Source organism: Battus philenor, unplaced genomic scaffold (assembly GCF_028537555.1).
Source record: "Battus philenor isolate CCGP_79_NKW_IND1 unplaced genomic scaffold, ilBatPhil1.0.hap1 SCAF_5, whole genome shotgun sequence".
Classification (NCBI taxonomy): domain Eukaryota; kingdom Metazoa; phylum Arthropoda; class Insecta; order Lepidoptera; family Papilionidae; genus Battus; species Battus philenor.
The window spans coordinates 9,400,363-9,420,886 of NW_027181715.1; the positions used below are offsets into that span (position 1 = coordinate 9,400,363).

Below are 20,524 nucleotides of genomic sequence, written 5' to 3' on the forward strand. Positions count from 1 at the left end.
CGCTCTGCTAAGAAAAATTTGATTGATTTTGAACGCCAGCGCAAAAAATTTATGTTTAAAACCAAAAATCGCACTGCAAAAATATACAATATAACTATCAGTATAAAATTGGCTATAAAAGATGTACCTAGAATTCTGTTGTAAAATAATTAAATTATAATTGTAAATTCATATAATTGTAAAACATACTCTTTAGTATTTTCTTATGACGCTGCTTAAAAGTTCAATATTAACTATCTTTGTAAATGCTCTGACCTACATATGTGGATGATAACTATATCAATAACTGATATAAAAAGCTGAGTGTTAGACAAGCTTAGAGTTATTTTATTTACAATAATTGCAAAACTACGAGAATTTCCACAATCGTTTGAAAATAAATCCTATTGGAAAACAGAAAATGTGAATCAAGACTCACTATAAACGTCAAGATCTAACTTGACATTTGGTAATCCACAGTTAGTTTTGTTTCGTATATTACGATTTTTGTTTTACAATTTTTAGTTATTTAGTTGCTGTACGCAGAGTGCGCTGTATTTTATACAATGGTACGTTGTATGTTTAAAATATATTTACACTTAGTGGATTATTTCACAGACTCCGCCTTCCCATAGAAAATCTATAAATAATAATGACTCAAACCTATAACTTTTTCGGCTTGTTTTTACTGTTTTTTACAACTTTAATTTATGACTGAAAATGTTTGTTTTAATGCAAATAACTCATTACTTTTCCTTTTTTCAACCATTATTTTTCAATAAAAGCTTATTAATAATAAATTAACATTATTTTTTACATGAATTATTCTGTAACATTTTTCTTTTTTTATTCGCAGGCTAGTGACAGCAATATGGCTGCAACTAGCAAATTTGCACTGCCTGTGAACAGTGAGGATAATACAGATGTGCTGAGTATAATCTACAGATTCTTTAAAAAGGTAAGCTTAAATTACTTAGCTGTATTTACTCGGATTTAAGATATCTTATATTATACATGGAATATTATGAATAAATCAATTTTTCTCTCTCCCATAAACTATCTAACAATTAATAATTTACCATGACACTATTATGACATGGACATTACTATGTGTCAGAAGCAACCTTCATGTAGTCACTTATACTTCTGACTCATACTAAAGGCATTCAGCCTCCAAGTTTTTATTGTTAAAGATTAGTAAACAAATTTGGAAGCTTTAATACATATATTCAGTTTTTGTTATCATTGATAGTGTTACTATTTTCTCTGTTAAATTTTATAAAACCATTATTTTAGGATTATGTACATTTATACATAATTTTTATGGACATTGTGCTTATTTTCACAGTATTCAATAATTATGAGGAAAATATTGCACAAATAATATTTAGTGAACTATTGCTTGTAATAGTTAATATATAAATAGTAATTTTCACTTTTTAAAATATTTAGTAAATAGTAATTGAATTTATAACTGTTCAAAAAATCTGATTCACTTGTTACATTATTAAATAATAATTTTGTGTCACTATATGTCTTTATTATATGCTAAAATTTATTGACATATTTTGTTAATTTAAAAAATATTTTATAACATAAATTAACAAAATATACCTAAAGTGGTTTAATTTAAAAATTTTGTATACACAATAACTATTCCTCATACATAATGTTTTGTAGCATTTAAGGATATTAGTAATTTATACTTACATCATGTTTGGTTATTTGAAATGATATATGTCTACAAATTGAGGAATGAAACAAATAAACCATGAGCCATTTTTGCTTCATCTTTTTTTTTATAAACCAAAAATTTTAAATTTTATATAAATCAAAAACAATTCATTGAGGGTTCTTAATATATTAGAATCACATCAAAATTGGTAGTTATTCATATGGTACATAGATATCCCATAAAGCAATATTACTCTGAAATTCTAAAGATGATAGGATATGTAGTGGTTTAAAAATGTTAGAACTTCCAACATTAACTGACCATGTTAAAAATGTATTATGCAATATGCAATGTATTATGTAATATGCAATGTTGGCAGGTGAGATCAAAAGATACACCTCGTTTTTTTATAGATTATTTTTTGAGGTAGCCACTACCTCCCATGTCATCCAATTACAGCGTTATTTAATGGAACACTTTATAACTGTATGAATGTATGTAATTTAACGAGGCATATCACCTTCAATCACATGATAGCTTTATAGTCGTTTACAGGGGGATGACGAATACCAGGGGTGGCCAAACTGCGGCTCGCGAGCCACATGCGGCTCTTAAAACTATAATTTTTTGGCTACGATTAGTTGTCGATTTATTTCAATATTTAAATTTATATAACCTATGTTAGCCTCTGGGAAATCGAAACAAGTTACTGTTGTGAATATTAATTATTATTATTCTTCAATTATTATTATTTATTAAAATTAGCGAAATCAAAACACTGATCATAATTAATTAACCGGCATCTTAAGTATTATTAGGAGTGCTGTCATATACATGTGCCATTATACTTCAATACACATATTTTATACTTTTGTCATATAATTTGTAGTAGTCATATAAATATGTTTTTTGTAGAAAAATCCATTTGAGAGTTATAAATACATAGTCAATTGTGGCTCGCGAATAATTTCAAAAATTTCAAATTTCGAACAATGGCTCGAACTATCAAGGAGCTTGGCCACCCCTGACATACATACACTCAACTAGCCCATTACATAGCTAGCAATTGTGCCCTTTATCAAAACATTATAATGTTAAAACTGTAACGTTAGATGTCAGAATCATAGCTGGGGTAACTAGTTGGTCTCTTGTAAGACACCATCCTCGTCACCTATAGTGTGTATCAACAACATATTTTGTATATCATTGACACTTAATTTTTTAATCTAAATTAGCAATAATGATGTGAAAATAATTAAATTCTAGTACTAAAAATGTAATACATTAAAATAAATGACTATGTCATTTTGATAATTATTCTTACCTATGTTACATAGTCAGTGGTAATAGCATCTAAAAGGTTATATTTAAAAAAAATGAGATGTTTATTATTATAGTACTGGTTTACGTTTAAACGTGTTTTTTTTTAAATGTTTAAATATAACTCTTAACTTTTTTTATCCTGTATTGGTCAAACAAAAACAATTTGCCTTTCAAAAATATGGAAAAAATTACCTACTGTAAACATTGATTTGAATCAATAAACGAATATTCATCTATTTCAAAGCTATTCAACTCATTACAGGTAACGAGTTGTAACAACTTAGCTCACGGAATTAATTCACGTGTACACGTCATAGATTTACGAAAAAATTAGCGTCTGTTATCAACATCAGAAAACAGTTTTCTGTACTTAATATCTGTTTGAATAAATTTTATGTACTCTAATCAAAAATTAATATTCATTATCATCGTTTCAGCCGTAGGGCATCAACTGCTGGACAAAGTCTCGCTCATAGATTTCCTATAGAACCTATCGGCAATAGCATGCATGCATACAGCGTATTCGGACTTTAACAAGGTCGTTTTCTACCTTGTAATACTTACGCTGTTTGCCGGTCTGTGGTCCCCACTCCAACAAAACCTGAAGGCTTTTGGTTCATTAAATTCAAATAGATTGATACCAAAAAGTTATTTAACGTCTTCATAATAAATGCTTCCAACATTCTATTACAGGTATCAATTGTCGGTGCTGTTTATTTAGTAGGTTATATGCACTGGAGCGTCGCTTGGCTCATTGGTCCGGTCATCTTGTCTGTTATGCGAGATCAATGGCGACGAGAGAACGAATACCGCCGAAGCCTGGCCAAGGCCGCTGCAGTTTCATCGGAAAAAGACATTGTTTTGGCAAGGCTTGATGACCTTCCCGCGTGGGTAAATAGAGTTTTTACTGATTAATATCATTTTAGAATTTATTCGAATCTAAATCGTTTTATGGATCCGTGCGAAAAACTAGTGTTTAAGTTTTTAAATTAAAATTTAGTGGTTGAACCTAAAATGTACTTAATATACATATAGTTAGTTATAATAGCTTAGTAATTATTCCTTATATTTCTATTAGGTTTTCTTTCCTGACGTGGAGCGAGCCGAGTGGTTAAACAGGGTAAGTATAACAGAGTATTTATGCTATTGTTTGTATTCAGTCATTCCATATAAGAAACATAAAATTATGTCTACAGATACTTCTACAAGTTTGGCCCAACGTTAATCATTATGCGAGAAGCCTATTGAAGGATACCATCGAGCCAGCCGTCGCCGAAAGTCTGGCTAATTATAAACTCAACGGGTTCAAGTTTGAACGTATGATTCTTGGCACAATTGTAAGTCATTTGAAGGACATTCAGGTCATATATTTGAACTTTTAACATTTTATTTCATTCAGTAGACACTTAATCACGTTTATGTGACTCTCCTGACTTATTTTCAATTGTTCATCGTAATTCTTTAATTATACGTAAACTAGTCAATTACTTTTTAAAATAGAGTCTGACAAAGAGCAATAAATGTCTTTCGGAATGATAATATTAAAATTTTAGGCACCTCGAGTTGGCGGCGTAAAAGTTTATGACAAGAATCTTTCCAGAAATGAGATCATTATGGACATTGACTTATTGTGAGTATAATCTTATCATTACGTTTTATGTACTTAGATTACTTTATTACGATAATTTCCAACTAATCCATTATTTAATTAATTCCCTCATTATTAATGATACTTCATTGACTAGTGTTGTCTTCGCGGTAGAGGACTGAGACCTGCGATTGTTGATCATGGGTTCGATTCTCGGGATACAGGCTTATGTAATTCACAGTTTGTGCATTGATTATATAGGATTGCCACTGCTCAAAACAAGTTTCTAAAGGAATAAGTGGTCGGCTATGGATACTTTTTATTCGGAAATGGAAGGGTTATAAAATTTTATTTTAAGGAAATAGAGGAAGATAGTTGGCGTCACTACATATATATGTAAATTAGTGGTTTTTTTTTTTAAAATAAGACTTATTTGTAAATAATATAACATAACATACTGACATTTCCCTGTCTTTGTCCACATATAGTTTGTTTTTGATGAATCATTTAATCATTAAACTGAGTGCAGATTTGATAGTTTGTGCGACGTGACGTGACACAAATTAATAACCAATTTCGTTATTTATTACAGTACAACGTGATTGTAAAAAAATATAAGAAGTTAGAGAAATTAAGACTGTAATAACTTGGACGTATGTATAATGTAATCGGACGCGATACATGCGCGTGTAGGCAATGTTTTCTAGTTGGAACGACACTATATCTAGTAATTGACTCAGAGAAATTGTTTGCCTTACTTTTCATGTTTATATTACAATTTTTTCTACAAACTAAATTACAATACAAGTCTAGTCAGTATCACAAACTATCGCTTGTTTTTGCGTAAAAATGTAGATTTATTGACCATGGGAAATTAGTAAAAATATTAGTTTTAGTAAATAACGAGTTTTACTTATCTCTAGAATGACCTAGAAATTATCATAATCTATGGGTATGATATGAAATCCTTAAAGCACAGAGTTGATAAGACCTCTCAGTTACCGACATGAATGTGGTAATTTAAACAAGAATGTACTTAGTTTAGCATTTTATTGGTTCAACTTTTACTATATGTCAAAATACAACTGAAGTTGAATTTGGTTGAATATGGTTATAATGGTTTAAAAATATAATGTATGATCAGATGCTTGTTTATCTAAAGTTGAGTTGTCAGTTTTGCCTAAAAAAGTTGCCCGTATTGCTAATAATAAGCTAAACTTGTTTGTAAATAATTTATCTATAAGTAATGAAAGCGACCTCCATAATTGCTTAGTGTTTAATAACTTTAATTAAATAGGCATCCGAAAAATCAAGCTCGTGCTTATTATAATAATAAGTTTGTGATTTTAAAATATTAACAAGGATTTCTAAAGTAAAATACGTATACAGGATGTTTATAGGTGTAAACACTTAAGGGGTTAATGTATATAGCTCATTTGCCGTCAATTAAAATACGGTACGCCCAATCTAAAAAAATCAACGGTTTTAAAAATAACGACCATTGTAATCATAATATAGTAAAAAAGCGTTTTTTAATGTTAATCATGGCTATCTGTCTCTGCAAAGTTTGCACTGACAGAAGTTATTGGTCTGTCGCATTAAAATAGGTATTGGAAGTCGGAGTAAACACTTTAAAGCCTTTTGCTGGCTTATGAGCTATATTTTCATCTCTATAAATCTTTTAGATCATTCAATCAATCACCCTGTGTACGTATTAATTAGTGAAATCAATGGTGTAACAGACAAAATATCACGTATTTACCATGAATGTTATCTACGCAACTCTATTCTAGTTACGCCGGAGACTGCGATATATCATTTGTGCTACAGCGTATTCGAGGAGGAATAAAGGATCTTCAGGTAATTCTTTAGCGACTGCACTAATTATATACTCTATATTAGTGGGATCGGATAGTAATGTCGCTTTCTTAAGTTAAATTCACAGGATTACATTTTTAACAATCGTATCAATTTATTTATTTCTAATCAATAACTTATTCACCATCGTTATCAACAACCTATTGCCATCTAGTATGCAAATTTTTAATGCCGGAGTGGTAAAAATTAATCGGTTTTTCTGTAAAATATGTCGACAGAAAGGACATTATTTCCGGTCCCCCTATTACATATTTATACGTGTATACATAATAAAGATGTTAGTGAAGTATGTGTGTGAAGGGGCCTCATTGAGTGGCGTTCAACGAGAGAGAGCGCTTTACTCAGGATTGTTGTACGAGACCTAATTAGGAATCAGATCCGTAGACGAACGGAAGTAACCGCCTTATTCTGGCAGAATGACAAGTTGAAGTGACAATGGATAGACCACATAGCTCGCAGAACAGAGGGACCCCTGGGATCGTAGATGTAGAGTCTGTAGAGACCAACAAGGTGGAAAGACAACCTCGTTAACGTCTTTAGAATATGCAGGATGCAGACCGTTTCAAACCGGTCCGGTTCCAGGGGCCAAAAGGGAAGATTTATTACCAGCAAACTTCTTATGGAAAATAATCATAAGTGATGATGATGTGTGTAAAAACAAATTGGTGGTTTGAGTTTAATTTAAAATAAGCATTTCTAAAATTACAAGTAATGATTTTTTTTATTTATTGAAAATGTCTTTAGTGAAAAAAAATTTAACATATCTGACTAAATATATACAGGATATTATCACCTTTTTATTTCATTTATCAAATATTATTTTAACAGATTCATGGAATGGTACGTGTAGTGATGAAGCCGTTGATCACCAAGATGCCTTTAGTGGGTGGTCTGCAAATTTTCTTCCTTAATAATCCCTCCATTGACTTTAATTTGGTCGGCGCTGCGGATATTCTGGATATGCCTGGTTTTAGGTATTAAATTTTTTTTTAATTTTTATTAAAATTGATATATATGTATACACTGAAAAAACTAAATTTATTTATTCGCGACATTGAACCATCTACATTGTCCCCTTCAACTGAATTTACACATTTATCAGATCGTTTTCAAATTCTTGTGTCACTTAACAAAAAAACATTTAGTGATTATGTCTTTATATTAATCGTAGCGTATCGTCACGTATGGACCACTTCAATTTCGTAAACCAAAATAAAGCCACAGGGCCTGGGTTTTTAGGTTTATGATGCCTGGAAAAGTGCGGTATCATTGTGCAAAAGGCTTTTTTTGTTCTTTCATAAATCACAGCGTTTACAACGAAAAAATTCGAGAACACATACATAATCCACAGAAATTTAAAATCAAGTCTTTGAGCAAATTTCGTAAACATTTATTGTCTTTAGATGGGTTTACTAATCAAATGACATGATGTTTTCGTCAATAACGGCAATGTCTGGTTTTGTGGCTCCAAAGATCGATAGCCCTTTGTTGGCAGAATCGGATAGTTACTTGCGTGTTTGGAAATAATTGAATTTTTTTTTAATTCTAGTGATATCTTGCGTCGGTGTATCGTTGAACAGGTGTCTAGGATCATGGTGTTGCCAAATAAACTACCGATAAAGTTAAGCGATGAAATTCCAACTGTTGATCTACGTATGCCAGAACCCGAGGTAAGCTATTTCTGTAGTATAAAATATGAGTATTTATTTTATTATTGGTTAATGGATATTTTAACCAATTGTTCTAATACAATTTACAGGGTGTACTTCGTATTCATCTTGTCCAAGCACAAAATTTGATGAAAAAAGATGTTTCTATGCTAGGTAAGTTATGCATGAATGGAACTCACAATAGCGTTAGCTTTATAATATATAAATATTTTGCATTACAGGAAAGGGTAAGTCGGATCCTTACGCTATAATAACCGTGGGCGCGCAGCAATGGAAAACGAAGCATATCGATAACGACGTCAACCCACGCTGGAACTTCTGGTGCGAGGTAACTCTTGGCACAAACAGTAACATTTATTATTATCTTCTTAGCACTGGTTGAGGATATTGCACCTATTTTAACTTGAAATTTTAACACGGGCTTTTGACTACTTGGTGTAATTGATTCAAATTAGTTTATTAAATATTAGCCAAATTATTTATAGAATACCTTAGTTTCTCGTAAATAACATATGTTTTAAATTATATTCTTATATTCAACGAGCCGGTAGACGAAGTGTGGATAGGCCCGCCACAAAGGGAGAGGGTCGCGGAAAGTCGCTGAATAAAGGCGGCGCAAGACCGGTCGTCGTGACGATCTTTGAGGGAGGCCTGTGCGAGGGCGTCTGTCGGCTGACGTGATGTTTTTTTTTTATTCCACCGAACTAAAAAGTCTGTTTCGCAAAGTCTTAAAATTTTGTCTAATATTTTTTATATTATTTTCTAAACTACAAGAGGCTAAGGTAATCTTTCACTTATATTTTATTCAATCATACTTTTTTATTTTCTGCACAAAAAATTAAATATATAGGAACGCTAATCGCCTTTACTATAATTACTAACGAACTATTACGAAACAGCCTTGCCTTATTATACATATGCATTTTAAAACATTTTTATTTTTCAAATGCATGACGTTTTAAATATACATTTCAAGTACTACATTTCAAAAATTTATCTCCTTTTCGACTTGTCAGTTTATTATATTTATAACTATTAAATATATTATATCGTTTCAATATATATAGTCGAGGTGTGTTTCTGACAACTTTTAATTTGCTTGTATTAATCAAAAGAATTATAGGTTTGGTTCTTAAGTAAATCTTTGATTCGTATAAATATAATGTAAAATAAGCTTTTTTTTGTTAAATAACAGCTTAACAAATCTTAATAATTCTGTTTATTAATGTTTAAATACGGGTAATGTTCAATTGATTTGCCTGTTGATTGGATTTCCAAATTATAAGAAAATGTTTACAACGTAAAATCATTGCGAGTCAGTAACTTTGAATATGATTTTGTTTTCCCCCTACTTATGTTTGCGCCGGACTGTTGCGTTTGGCGTTAAGGCGCGTATAATGCAATCGCTGGGTCAAGCGTTGGAAATTGAAGTGTTCGACAAAGACGAGGGCAACGACGATGACAAGCTCGGCAGGTAAGTCTCGGGTTCGGTAACACCTAGGTGACGGTCGCACTGGTGGTAGGTAGAGAGCCTTCAGTAAAAGTGGACGATTACGAATGATTCCATTGATTTATTACGTCTGCAACATGATCGATAAGTTCTAATCGATCGATTTCTTTACCAAGTCCGTAAAAATGCATCGTAATTTTGGTGTCGGGAGAATATGAAACTGCATGTAATTTTTCAGGGTGCGATCATTGAGTCATTTATGCGACTATTGCTCAAACTTGTAATCGATTTTTGACAAAAAACTCATTTTCAATTATAATCGTCTACATTTACGCTTGGAGCATGAACGGTGTTGGGTATTTTGTCACTCATTAGTAACATTTTAGAGATTTGCTTTTTGGAAAGCCCCGGGAATTAAATTTGAATATAAAAGTAGCCTAAATTATGGTAAAATATATTTTAATTTAATTTAGTTCCAGAGGCTTATTATTGAATGAAAGCACATAGGTTTCCTATTTTTCTAATATAGTGTAGAAAATATAAAAAATGAAATAGGAAAAAATGTTCTCTCATTTTGCGCCAGCTTGCAATATTCTGCTTTCGGCTTTAATTTAGATTTCATATATTAGAACAGATGTTTGAAGATAAGATCGTTTAAATATTGTATGGAATGTTTATCCTATGTATTTTGTTAAAAATTTGTACATACATCTATTGAGTATTGATGTAATGGCCGACTCTACGTAATTATTATTCAAAGAAAATGTTTTATAACTTGGTAAGTGATAATAAAAACAAGTATTTAATAATTATAATGTGTAATTTGTCCTAAGGCGATTATAAGCTCAAGGAAGAGCCAAGTGCTGCAGTGCGAGCTGTGGGACTGGGACCCGGGAATGGGAATACAGAACGATGATTATCTCGGCAGGTCCGTCTCCGCCGTCATTCGAACCGTCACGCCCATCATCGCATAGCGATGCCAAAATTTAGTGTTGTTTTTGCGTTTGTGTCTCATGATTCTTCATATCATCTATAAAGCCAAAATTTTACACCCTTGGAATTTTTTTCTTTGATATTATACCAAGGTGATATAAAGATTCATTTAGAATGGGCCATTATTTCTCTGTATATTTTTGTTTTGATTTTGTTAAATCCCTCCTGATTTTGAGTTCTAATTAGTTGGTGATAACCGAGTCCCGTTTGGTACGTGGAGCTGCCGGGTAACAAACATTACACAGCTTAAAATTTATTGCGATTAACTTTAATTAACTACCAAAAGCATTGATATATTGTGAATATTAAAATATTAACCTGGTAACACTGACAAATCGCTTTAACATATAATTATTTGGAGTGAATTGTGACAGTCAATGCTGCAAAGCAGCGCCACCTGCCTCACCGTCAAGCTTTACGACTGGGACCGTGCGGGGAGGGACGAACGCCTGGGCAGGTCTGATTTCAAACAGAAAATGTACGCACGTTATCTAGCGTATCATCTTGCCAGGAAAAAACTGATGTAAAGAGAATGTCGGTTGTGAGGTTCGTCTTTCTTGTAATTAACAAGCGTTTCGACTTTAATTCTAAAATCTAAGAATACATAATGCGAAGTACCTACAACTTCGTTCTCTTTGCGTATGTAATGTATTCGCCGAAAATATAACAAACGCTACATGAAAACACAGCACCGAAGCTTGCCATTGACTGTCACCGGATTGTAATGTCCCTCACACACAAATAATACTGACATTTACTAATTCGTCCACATAGTACTAGACGTAGCGTAAGTTGCCCACTAATGAAACCACGTCAATATTCATAATTCCACTCTATTAAGCAACACTTAACAATATTTACTTAAGTTTATAGGTATATAATAGTCATATATAATGGTCATCAAATTAATGTGAATAACATTTTACTCTACGTCTGTGCACGAGAATTTTCCAAATTAATTAGAAAGTCCTCAAAATGTCGGCTGACCCCGTATCAGCTTTAAATATCACATTTAATAAAGATCGGCTTAACTTTTTAATAAAACCTGTCGATTTTGTGCACGCGTTTTGTATTTTTGTTTAAAATAATGATGCACTTATTTTTGATTTTTGATGTTGTACTTTTATTAACAACAATACTTAAAAGAAATATTTGTTTTTGAAAAAAATGTGTAAATATCTTTATTAAAAAGAGATTATGCTTTTTCTTACAGATGTTCTCTAGACATTTCACAAGTTGTACGCGCTGGCCGCTTAGATACGGTGAGATTTTTTTTTCAAAATTTAAAAATGTATGTTAACAGTTCGATATCATTGGTCCTTAGGCACATAAAGTATTTAGGTATTGAAATTCAATATTAAAATTTAAAAAATATGTTATGAAGAGTAATACATTTTTAGACAGTTATTAAAAAATCCTACTATATATATGAAGAATATAATTAATATATTTATATAGTACTTTATCCTATAAGAGTGCTAATACCATAATTTTAACATCATTCAAAACTTAATTGAAAATAAATGTAATTTTTGTATCGTTTAATACATTAAAAATACTGTTATTAATACACTTTTTAACCTTCGAGCGGGCGCGTTGTCGAAAAATTTACGACAAAATTAGTTTCCGGGTACTTTAACTCTTTACTTTACATGTGTTGAGAGTTCGCTTAACGTTTGGCAGAATTTGGACAAGTAAGAGAGGAACCAATAAGGCCTGAAAATGTTCCGAAACCGGGAAACGCGTTAATGCTCTTAATTTAAATTCAAAAAAATTTAAATTAAAAATATTCCTGTAGGCATTTGCAAACGCTTTTGGATTGTCGATTAGTTTTACAGTAGTCAACTACCATCGACTCTGTATGCTGAGAAGAGTGGACAGAATGTCAACAGTTGCTCTTTTTAAATAAATTTTGTTAATTTTTAATTAACATTATAAAATCAACCACGTAAATTAGCCATCAAACCAAGTTCCACGCATTTTGATCAACCAAAAACTGTTGAATGCTATAATAAGATTAATTTAATAATATACTTTTAAAACTACGAAAGGAAATGGCCAAGATACCTTGTGGAACTTTATTGTATATACGTACTACATTTAGACCTAAAAATGTTTGTTTACTTTTTGAACGCGAAATTAAATACAACCAACAAGCATTTTCGAATCGTTATTCAACATGAAATGTCGGTATTGTTATTAATTGTTAATTAGGAAGTAACGGCCTCGGAAGGAAGTGCTGCTAGAAACTCAAGTTGCTCATTACAAATATAGTTTTACAATGAGCTCATGACAATAATTAGCTTCCTGCGTGAGCATCAATAGCATTCAATTGCAAATTAACATCAGTGTATTCTTGAATAGAATAACATACTTCCTTCAATAATATGTTTTAATATTGGTATTATTTCTCTATAGTAGCTGATCGGAAATTGTGTATGAAATAAAAATTTAGACTTTACGAGCTTATTTTTATTTATTGTATTTATTACGTGTCTATCGCTATTTTTATAAATTTGGGCATAAATGATATGTTATAGAATAAGTATTAAGAAGCAACCGTTATAAAAACAATGCGCCTACTTAACGTGTAAATGCCCCCCTGCAAAGCAAATAACATGAACTCATTGTTATCATTCAAATTCATCGACATGTAATCCCAACTAGTGACATCAATATAAAACTCTCGTATAGAATTATACACCAACATTTTTATGTTGACCGATGTTTTTTTATTAACATACATAGTTTTTTGAAATATTTGCGCATTTAATTACAGATTTTTAGTCGTATAGGTCAATAAAACATTAACTAAGGCAATGTTTAACAAAAAAATGTTCTAAAGTACGCCGAGCGCCCGCAAACGCAAGCATTAGAAGTTTAATGATTATTTTTATTCATATACTCTTAAATTTTATTCTTGACAAGTATAATGTTTATTACAGTGGCAAACTCTTCAACAAGCCAAACATGGAAAGGTGGAACTTCGTCTCTCTTGGCACAGATTGTCAACTGATATCACCGACCTCAGCCACGTACGTATTTAATGTACTTATTAATTTTAAATTACAGTATTTTGAACTCTAGTATGTCTTTAGCGGATGCACTAGATATAAACTGTTTTACTGGGTAAATATTATTTTTACTCTTTGCATTGCCATGCAGAGTAATTGGTTACATGTAAAAGCTTTAAAGGGGAGAATACTTATCTCATTGCTAACAATTAATGTACGGTGTACACTAACTAACCAAGAATCATTGGTTTCGTAAATAATAAATAACGTATAGCATCATATAGCAGGAAAAAGTGTTTTCGGAATTCGGGCTGCTACACATTAAAAAATTAATGTTTACTAATTGTCCCTGCAGCCTTTAAAAGATTCCGAAAGCTAGAAGGTTATCGCATATCAATAGGGAAAATATTTCAAAATGATCACTTCATACAGGGTATAAATATTTCTTAAAGCTTTTTGCGGACTAATGAAATATAAATTCATCCTTTTAAAGCATTTACACCTATAACTAATCGCCCTATATAAGGTTATCAATAATGTAATATTGTTGACATGATTGTTTATATGCCTTACGAGTCCCGATATTAAGTTTGAGGATGCGGTAAAAGCTGTGTAAATAAAATAAAAAACAATGAGATTTAAAGATAAATATTATACATACCATAGGTATGTATGACAATCATATATATGCGACAAAGAAGTCAATATTTAATATACATATTAATTTTATATCAATTATTTTCAGGCAATAACAGAAACCCAATTGATAAAGACAGGCGAGCTAAGCTCCGCTGTTTTGTCGGTGTATATTGATTCGTGCAAGAACCTACCGGTGAGTTATTTTTTGCGTGTGTTATGAATTCATGTTGTAATAATCAAATCAAGAATAAGAAGATTCTATCATAGTTCAGCTTATTGGCAAGTCAAACTGCTAGGGGACAGGCACTATACATGGCGTTCTAGAATGGAGACGACGGGTCTTATATATAAAGGATTACCTAATCGACAGATTAACTTGTTAAAAGCGACGTCGACACTGGTGGATGCCCGTGTCCGGCAGCGGAAGTCCTGCAGCTGAAATGATGACAGTCATAATGCTATTACCGTATATTAAACAATACTTGTAAATTTCATGTCTTATTATGTGATAGGCTCAAACTACAGTCGTAAGTAAATGTTACTTATAAGGATTTGATTATTTTACACTATTCTGCGATATTGAGTTGACGTACGACATTCCCGAATATAGTGTTACGTGCTGTGGGTTCTGACTCGAAATGAAACATCACTGTTTCACAAGGAGTCTTTTATTCACAAATCAGACGGTCACCCCACTTTAACACAAAGTATACTTTTGTTTAGTCCAAACTACGCTTTCAAATCGCTTAAGAAATTATTATCTAAATAACTTAGCAAATAGTTATTTTTATATCACTGATCGTAGATCTTAATTCTATAACTAGAAAAACAACACTGCACTGTCGACATGGCGAATACGCCTATTTATATCACAGATGAGGTTCTAGTAAGTTCAATACAGTACTCGGTTAGAATTTTCGAGAACCGTACACAAAAATTTATAAATAACTTCAAGGTCACGGGTGTTCACGGCATCTTGATCCTAGGGTGCCGTCTTTATTGACTAGAGGGTTTTGTAACTCGTGCTTTGTAATATTACTGCATGTACATTACCTAAATCTAAGAAACCTTTCAACATTCATATGATAGTTATTTCATATCAGAATGCAAGAAGTCAAGCGCGTCCGGATCCGTATTTGACGGTGACCGTTGGCAAGAAAACCGAAAACACAGCCGTGCAGATGCGGACCGACGACCCCGTTTATGAGATTGGATACTCATTCCTCGTTCAAAACCCAGAAATTGACATGCTGGAAATTAAAGTAAGTATGTGCCATATGTTTGAGATAGGAAACGACTTGAAGTTAATTTGTGCATTGTAGCTTTGCGATCTCGAGACCTCTCATTTGAAAATCGGTACGCGACATAAACATTAAAATAAATTTTGGTTATACCAACGTTCATGTACTTAAGACGTATGATGTAACGATGTAGTTTATACGGAAGAAATTGCTTTTAGAAAAATACATAATTGTCTATGCTAGTTTCCCTCTAGCCAAGCGCGAGCAAACAATCGCCAAATAATATGTAATGCTTACAATTTTATGTTTTATATATGGGTATATAACTACGTTTTCTGAATTCAATCAAAACAACATTTATATTTCTTTTAAGATTTTGGGATTTAGCTAGAACTGAAAAAAATGGAATCTATTTTTTCAACACATCTTATCTGCAAAGTGTACAGATTTAGATGAATATCATTAGGATAGTTTATATTTTTATGACTTGACTGAACAAACGTTTTTAACCAAAAAAGAATGCTTGTTATATCTTTATACGTTTTGTTTACAACGAATAATTTAACTTTTGCTAGCTGGCTAACCTGGCTAGCGGAGAAGCACCTTTCCTGTTGTAATTTTTATTACTTGATGGATGATCACTCTATTTCTCCTTGGTAACTAATCCCATTCAATGGTTGCGTACTTAGAATAAGTAATAACTAAAGTGTACCAGTTTCAAATGTTTTATTATAGATTTAATATAATTTATTAATTTTTGTGTTCTATCTTTTTGTCTAGGCATTAGACCAGAAAACTGGTAGTACATTAGGTCAACTAAATTTCGCCATAAGAGCATTGCTGAAGCAAAAAGATTTGTGCATGCTGACACAGCCAATCACGTTGCAAAAGTCAGGACCCGAATCCAAAATTATCTTGGCTCTCCAGCTGAAGGTAAATCTTAATATCACTTCCTTAAACGTCATCATCATTACTTAGAAACTAAGATTTTTGTGACACGATATAAAAATTTACCTTACTTGTTCAATTTATGTAATAGCTAACATACAAAGTGCCCGACATCGGTAGTCTGACTAATTATCCAGGATGAATTCTTTAATATTTTATTGGTTTAAACTTTTATTATGGGTGATTGGTCAAGGGTGTAAATCTTTAAAGAGGTGAGTATGTAACTCGTTTGCTGTCAATGAATGTATGATAAATTCTAGCCAAAAATTAATTGTTTTAGAAATAAAAAAATCTCGCAATGATCATATTGTTGGAAAAAGCGTTTTCAAAATTCGGATTATTACTTGATTATTATTGTTTACTATCAGTCCTTGCAGACTTTGTAGTGCTAAAAGTAATTGACCTGTCACATAGGCCTGTCCAGTAGAAAAAATAAATCAACATAAAATAATATACACATAAAATCCTCCCTGCATAAGTAAATTACTTTGCTATTTTATTAAAAATGTACAGATACTGAAAGAAGCGATAAAAGAAGATGATATAGAGCCAGAGCAGGTAGTAGACCCTGTCGAGAAGCCGGAGCCCGTACCACCGTCTCCGCCGCAGCCCTCCGTGCAACCGCCTGCTCCACCTTCTACTCCGCCGCCGACACCTGCCGTAACAGATTCAACGGATGCCAGTCAGCCACGTATGTTACACAAGCGCTGTCACTAACCCGAAACTATTTTACATGTGGCCAGAAGCCGAAGCCGTTTTACCATGCCATAGGTATACGTGCGGCGAGAGCGGGGTTATCATCTGCACCGTTTATCAGTCCGCCGCGACGGTGGTGCTTATGGACTTTTTCCTTAATCCACACCTCGCCTCTCTTTTTTTAGGTGGGGATCAGTGGTTTTGGTGGCACTATATCTAGATAAATTTCTCTTCTGTTTATAAAATTATGTCCAAACATAAAACACATATTATTTTTATTCTCTTGATCTCTTGATTCAAGTATCAATGTAGTCTTCCAAGATGTAGATGCCAAGGAGAAAGAAGAACGAGTATTCACAAGTACAAATTCTCCATAGCCTCAATTAGATGTCCGCTTATGTTTTGTTTTATAAATTGCCTACTTGCCTATATAATTTTTAGTTTGTGATTATTTATGATCTCTTAATTAGACAGAAATAAAATTTTTTCAACGATCTTTTTGTAAACATCCCCTGTGTTGTATTTTTTCTTGTAAAGGAGAAACCTAAACACTATTACATTTTCATGTTTCGATTTAAATTATCTTTGTTTTGCAGCTTTGCTCATCAACGCCGAGCTGAAGAACTTGGAAGAAAAACTGCAAGATAATGCGTCGGAAAAATCTATTCCAGTGGAACATATCGAGAGAGCTGTTGGTGTGTTGTATTTTATGTTTCATATGTATAATCATTGTTTTATTTATGTATATATTATTAATAGTAATAAGTAACAACATTTACTTTGAGCCTATATAAATAATATTTCATTAAAGTTTTACTTCAATTTGGATTGAGATGATTGATTTGAATATACCAAACCAAATATTCTTACATTAATAAAAAGCCTTTCCTGAATGGGTGGATATCGCGCTCTGCGCTAGCCACCATCAATTCTGTCCTGCCCACTGCGGTGTACCTTACCAATCTTCTAAACTTTGTTGCTTACTTTCATTCGTCTTTGGATTTCCTCATTTCATTTTGATTTTAAGAACAGAATATTTAATGAAAATTAAACACCACACTTCTGCATTTATCTAGATGTCCCACAAGAGCAAGCATCTTCTGAACGTGATTCTCCAAAACTAGTACATCGTACGTCTTCAATAACTACGTAAGTATTAATCTTATGTAATTTATAATTCAAGTTTTTTTTTATTTACTTGACAATAACATTAACTTTTAAAAATTACTTGTACCTTTTTAACAGATAATAAAATATAATGTTTGCAGTTTATTACTGAGCTTTTAAAATATATCGATGGATTACTGATCTTATGTAAATATATTTTTTTACATTGTAATAGGAACTGACATTGTGTTATATTAGGTCCGCCGGAGAAGCAGGCCTCGGGCGTATCCTGCTGTCGTTACGTTACAGTATGCAACATCAGACTCTGTATATTGTTGTACATAAAATTATGTAAGTTTCTTCTATATTCAATTTATTCATCTTATGTTAAAATCTAAAAATCTATAACAAAATAAAACAGCACTAATACAGTATGAAATTTTTAAAAACTGTGCGCTGCTTCTGATTTAAAAAAATACTAAATAGGCATTTACAAAGCTCACGTTATTTACTTAGCCAATTTTTTAGGAACATACCACTTAAGGACCCAACAAATGTGCCCGACCCTTATGTTAAACTGTACTTATTGCCTGGACGTTCAAAAGACTCTAAACGTAAAACTGTGGTAAGTATCCATGTGAATAATCTATCTATAAAAATTATAATATATTTTTAAAAACACCTAAAACTTATAATACAATTACAGTCATCAGCTTCTTAGTTGTCATTTACCCTATCATATAGAGTGAAAGTGTTGGTGCTGGCTTTACTTGTTAATCCATCTTGTTGATACTAAAAGAAAATGCTTTTAAAGAGAACATACAATAAACAAATCAAAATTTATTTACAAAATAACCTTTCAACACTTTTTAAATTATTGTTTATTTATTTAATCTCATTTTGATATTTTATAGGTGGTTAAAGACAATTGTATGCCAGAGTATGATGAACAGTTTGATTGGGTGATACCCCATGCTGAATTGCACTCTAGACAAGTTGAAGTCACCGTTGCCACCCATAAAGGTTTTCTTGGAGGAAGCCCTATTATTGGGCAGGTATGCCAGTATATTTTATTTTACTTTGTAAATAGTTCCTTTTAAGAATATCATGAAAAAATTTCTAAATTTAAATAATTTTTGTAAATGTTTAATAAATATACCATCTCACTTTCTGTAAATAATATAAAATGTATTCATTGCAGGTAATTGTATATTTGAATCAATATGATTTTCGTGAAGCCAAAACTATGTGGTTTGATCTCATGCCCGAAATGCCTGGAGTTTAGAAGTTTATTTTATAACAAAATTTATTTGCTTTTGATTAAAACTGCACTATTTAAACACCATTAACCTATATATAAGGAAGATAAAAATCGGTCTGATATTAACAGCTTAAAGCAAAGTTGAGAATATTAGTTCTATAGGTATTTCTATTTGCATTTCTTATGAATTAAGTGTAATAAGCCACTGTCACGAATAAAGCATATAACATACTTTAAGTTGTGTGTTGCCTATTTCATCTTATGAAATAATGAAATCCAGTAGGCAGAGGACTTAGCATAATTAGCATTAACCTGCTTCACACAACTATGGAAATCTCATTTCTAGCCTTAACCTCTTCACCAATGATCTGAATTAGGTAGTATATTTTAAGGCAATCAAAGATTATCCCTTCCTTTTTATTATCCCTTGTATTTTACTTTGTGTAATAATTTAAGTAAAAGAGGCGCCATGTGCTATTTTTACTCATATCCATCTGAATGAGATTATAAATAATAAATAAAATATAACAAACCTGCTACTCATTTGTGAGATTATTATGACATAATGAATTAATAGATAAAAATTTGCATAGGTTATATATGTAATTTTTTGGATGTACTCAAATCTGTAATAAAAATTATAGCTTTAAAATTTTTTTCATGGTTTGTACTAAAAAATGTTATGTTTTTGAAGATGAACTTTACAAATCGTTTTTATATATTAAATAGAACAAAATATTGTTAAAATACAGGATAATAACATGAGATATAAGGTGCTGTTAAAAAGAAAATCTGCAATTTTGTTATAACAATTTTGTTTTTGGTTTGTTTTAATTTGATAATGAGTTTATTGTTGTTACATTAACGATGTATGTTGAATAAAGGGAAAATTTATTATTTTTTTCTTCGCCTATATGCTAGAATAACTCATAAAAACAAATATACATACATCTTAGAATTATAAGTTCTGTTTATATTAATGTTACAGCTTTTATAAATTAATGTTTGTATGTCCAACTAGCAGTGTCTTACATATGGTTATGCTTAAAGTATGCTTTTTTT

General features: G+C 31.7%; 1 protein-coding gene across 3 annotated transcripts; it reads left to right on the forward strand.

The window, feature by feature from the left end:
* The first annotated feature begins 310 nt into the window (after positions 1 to 310).
* On the forward strand, positions 311 to 20,470 carry Esyt2 (extended synaptotagmin-like protein 2). Of its 3 annotated transcripts, none has more exons than XM_068772359.1 (24): positions 311 to 548; positions 836 to 937; positions 3,671 to 3,868; positions 4,056 to 4,097; positions 4,174 to 4,314; positions 4,531 to 4,607; positions 6,359 to 6,425; positions 7,272 to 7,417; positions 7,993 to 8,113; positions 8,203 to 8,266; positions 8,335 to 8,441; positions 10,397 to 10,491; positions 11,770 to 11,818; positions 13,502 to 13,591; positions 14,316 to 14,402; positions 15,313 to 15,471; positions 16,231 to 16,383; positions 16,912 to 17,089; positions 17,691 to 17,789; positions 18,171 to 18,243; positions 18,460 to 18,552; positions 18,730 to 18,826; positions 19,116 to 19,256; positions 19,403 to 20,470. In XM_068772359.1, the coding sequence occupies exons 1-24, from the start codon at positions 546 to 548 to the stop codon at positions 19,484 to 19,486; spliced, it is 2,466 nt and encodes an 821-aa protein (XP_068628460.1). In that variant the 5' UTR covers positions 311 to 545; the 3' UTR covers positions 19,487 to 20,470. The 3 variants fall into 3 exon arrangements, with proteins under 3 accessions (XP_068628460.1, XP_068628462.1, XP_068628461.1); XM_068772361.1 differs by having other exon boundaries at positions 311 to 458; XM_068772360.1 differs by lacking the exon at positions 10,397 to 10,491 and adding an exon at positions 9,502 to 9,587 and having other exon boundaries at positions 19,403 to 20,469.
* Positions 20,471 to 20,524: the final 54 nt, after the last annotated feature.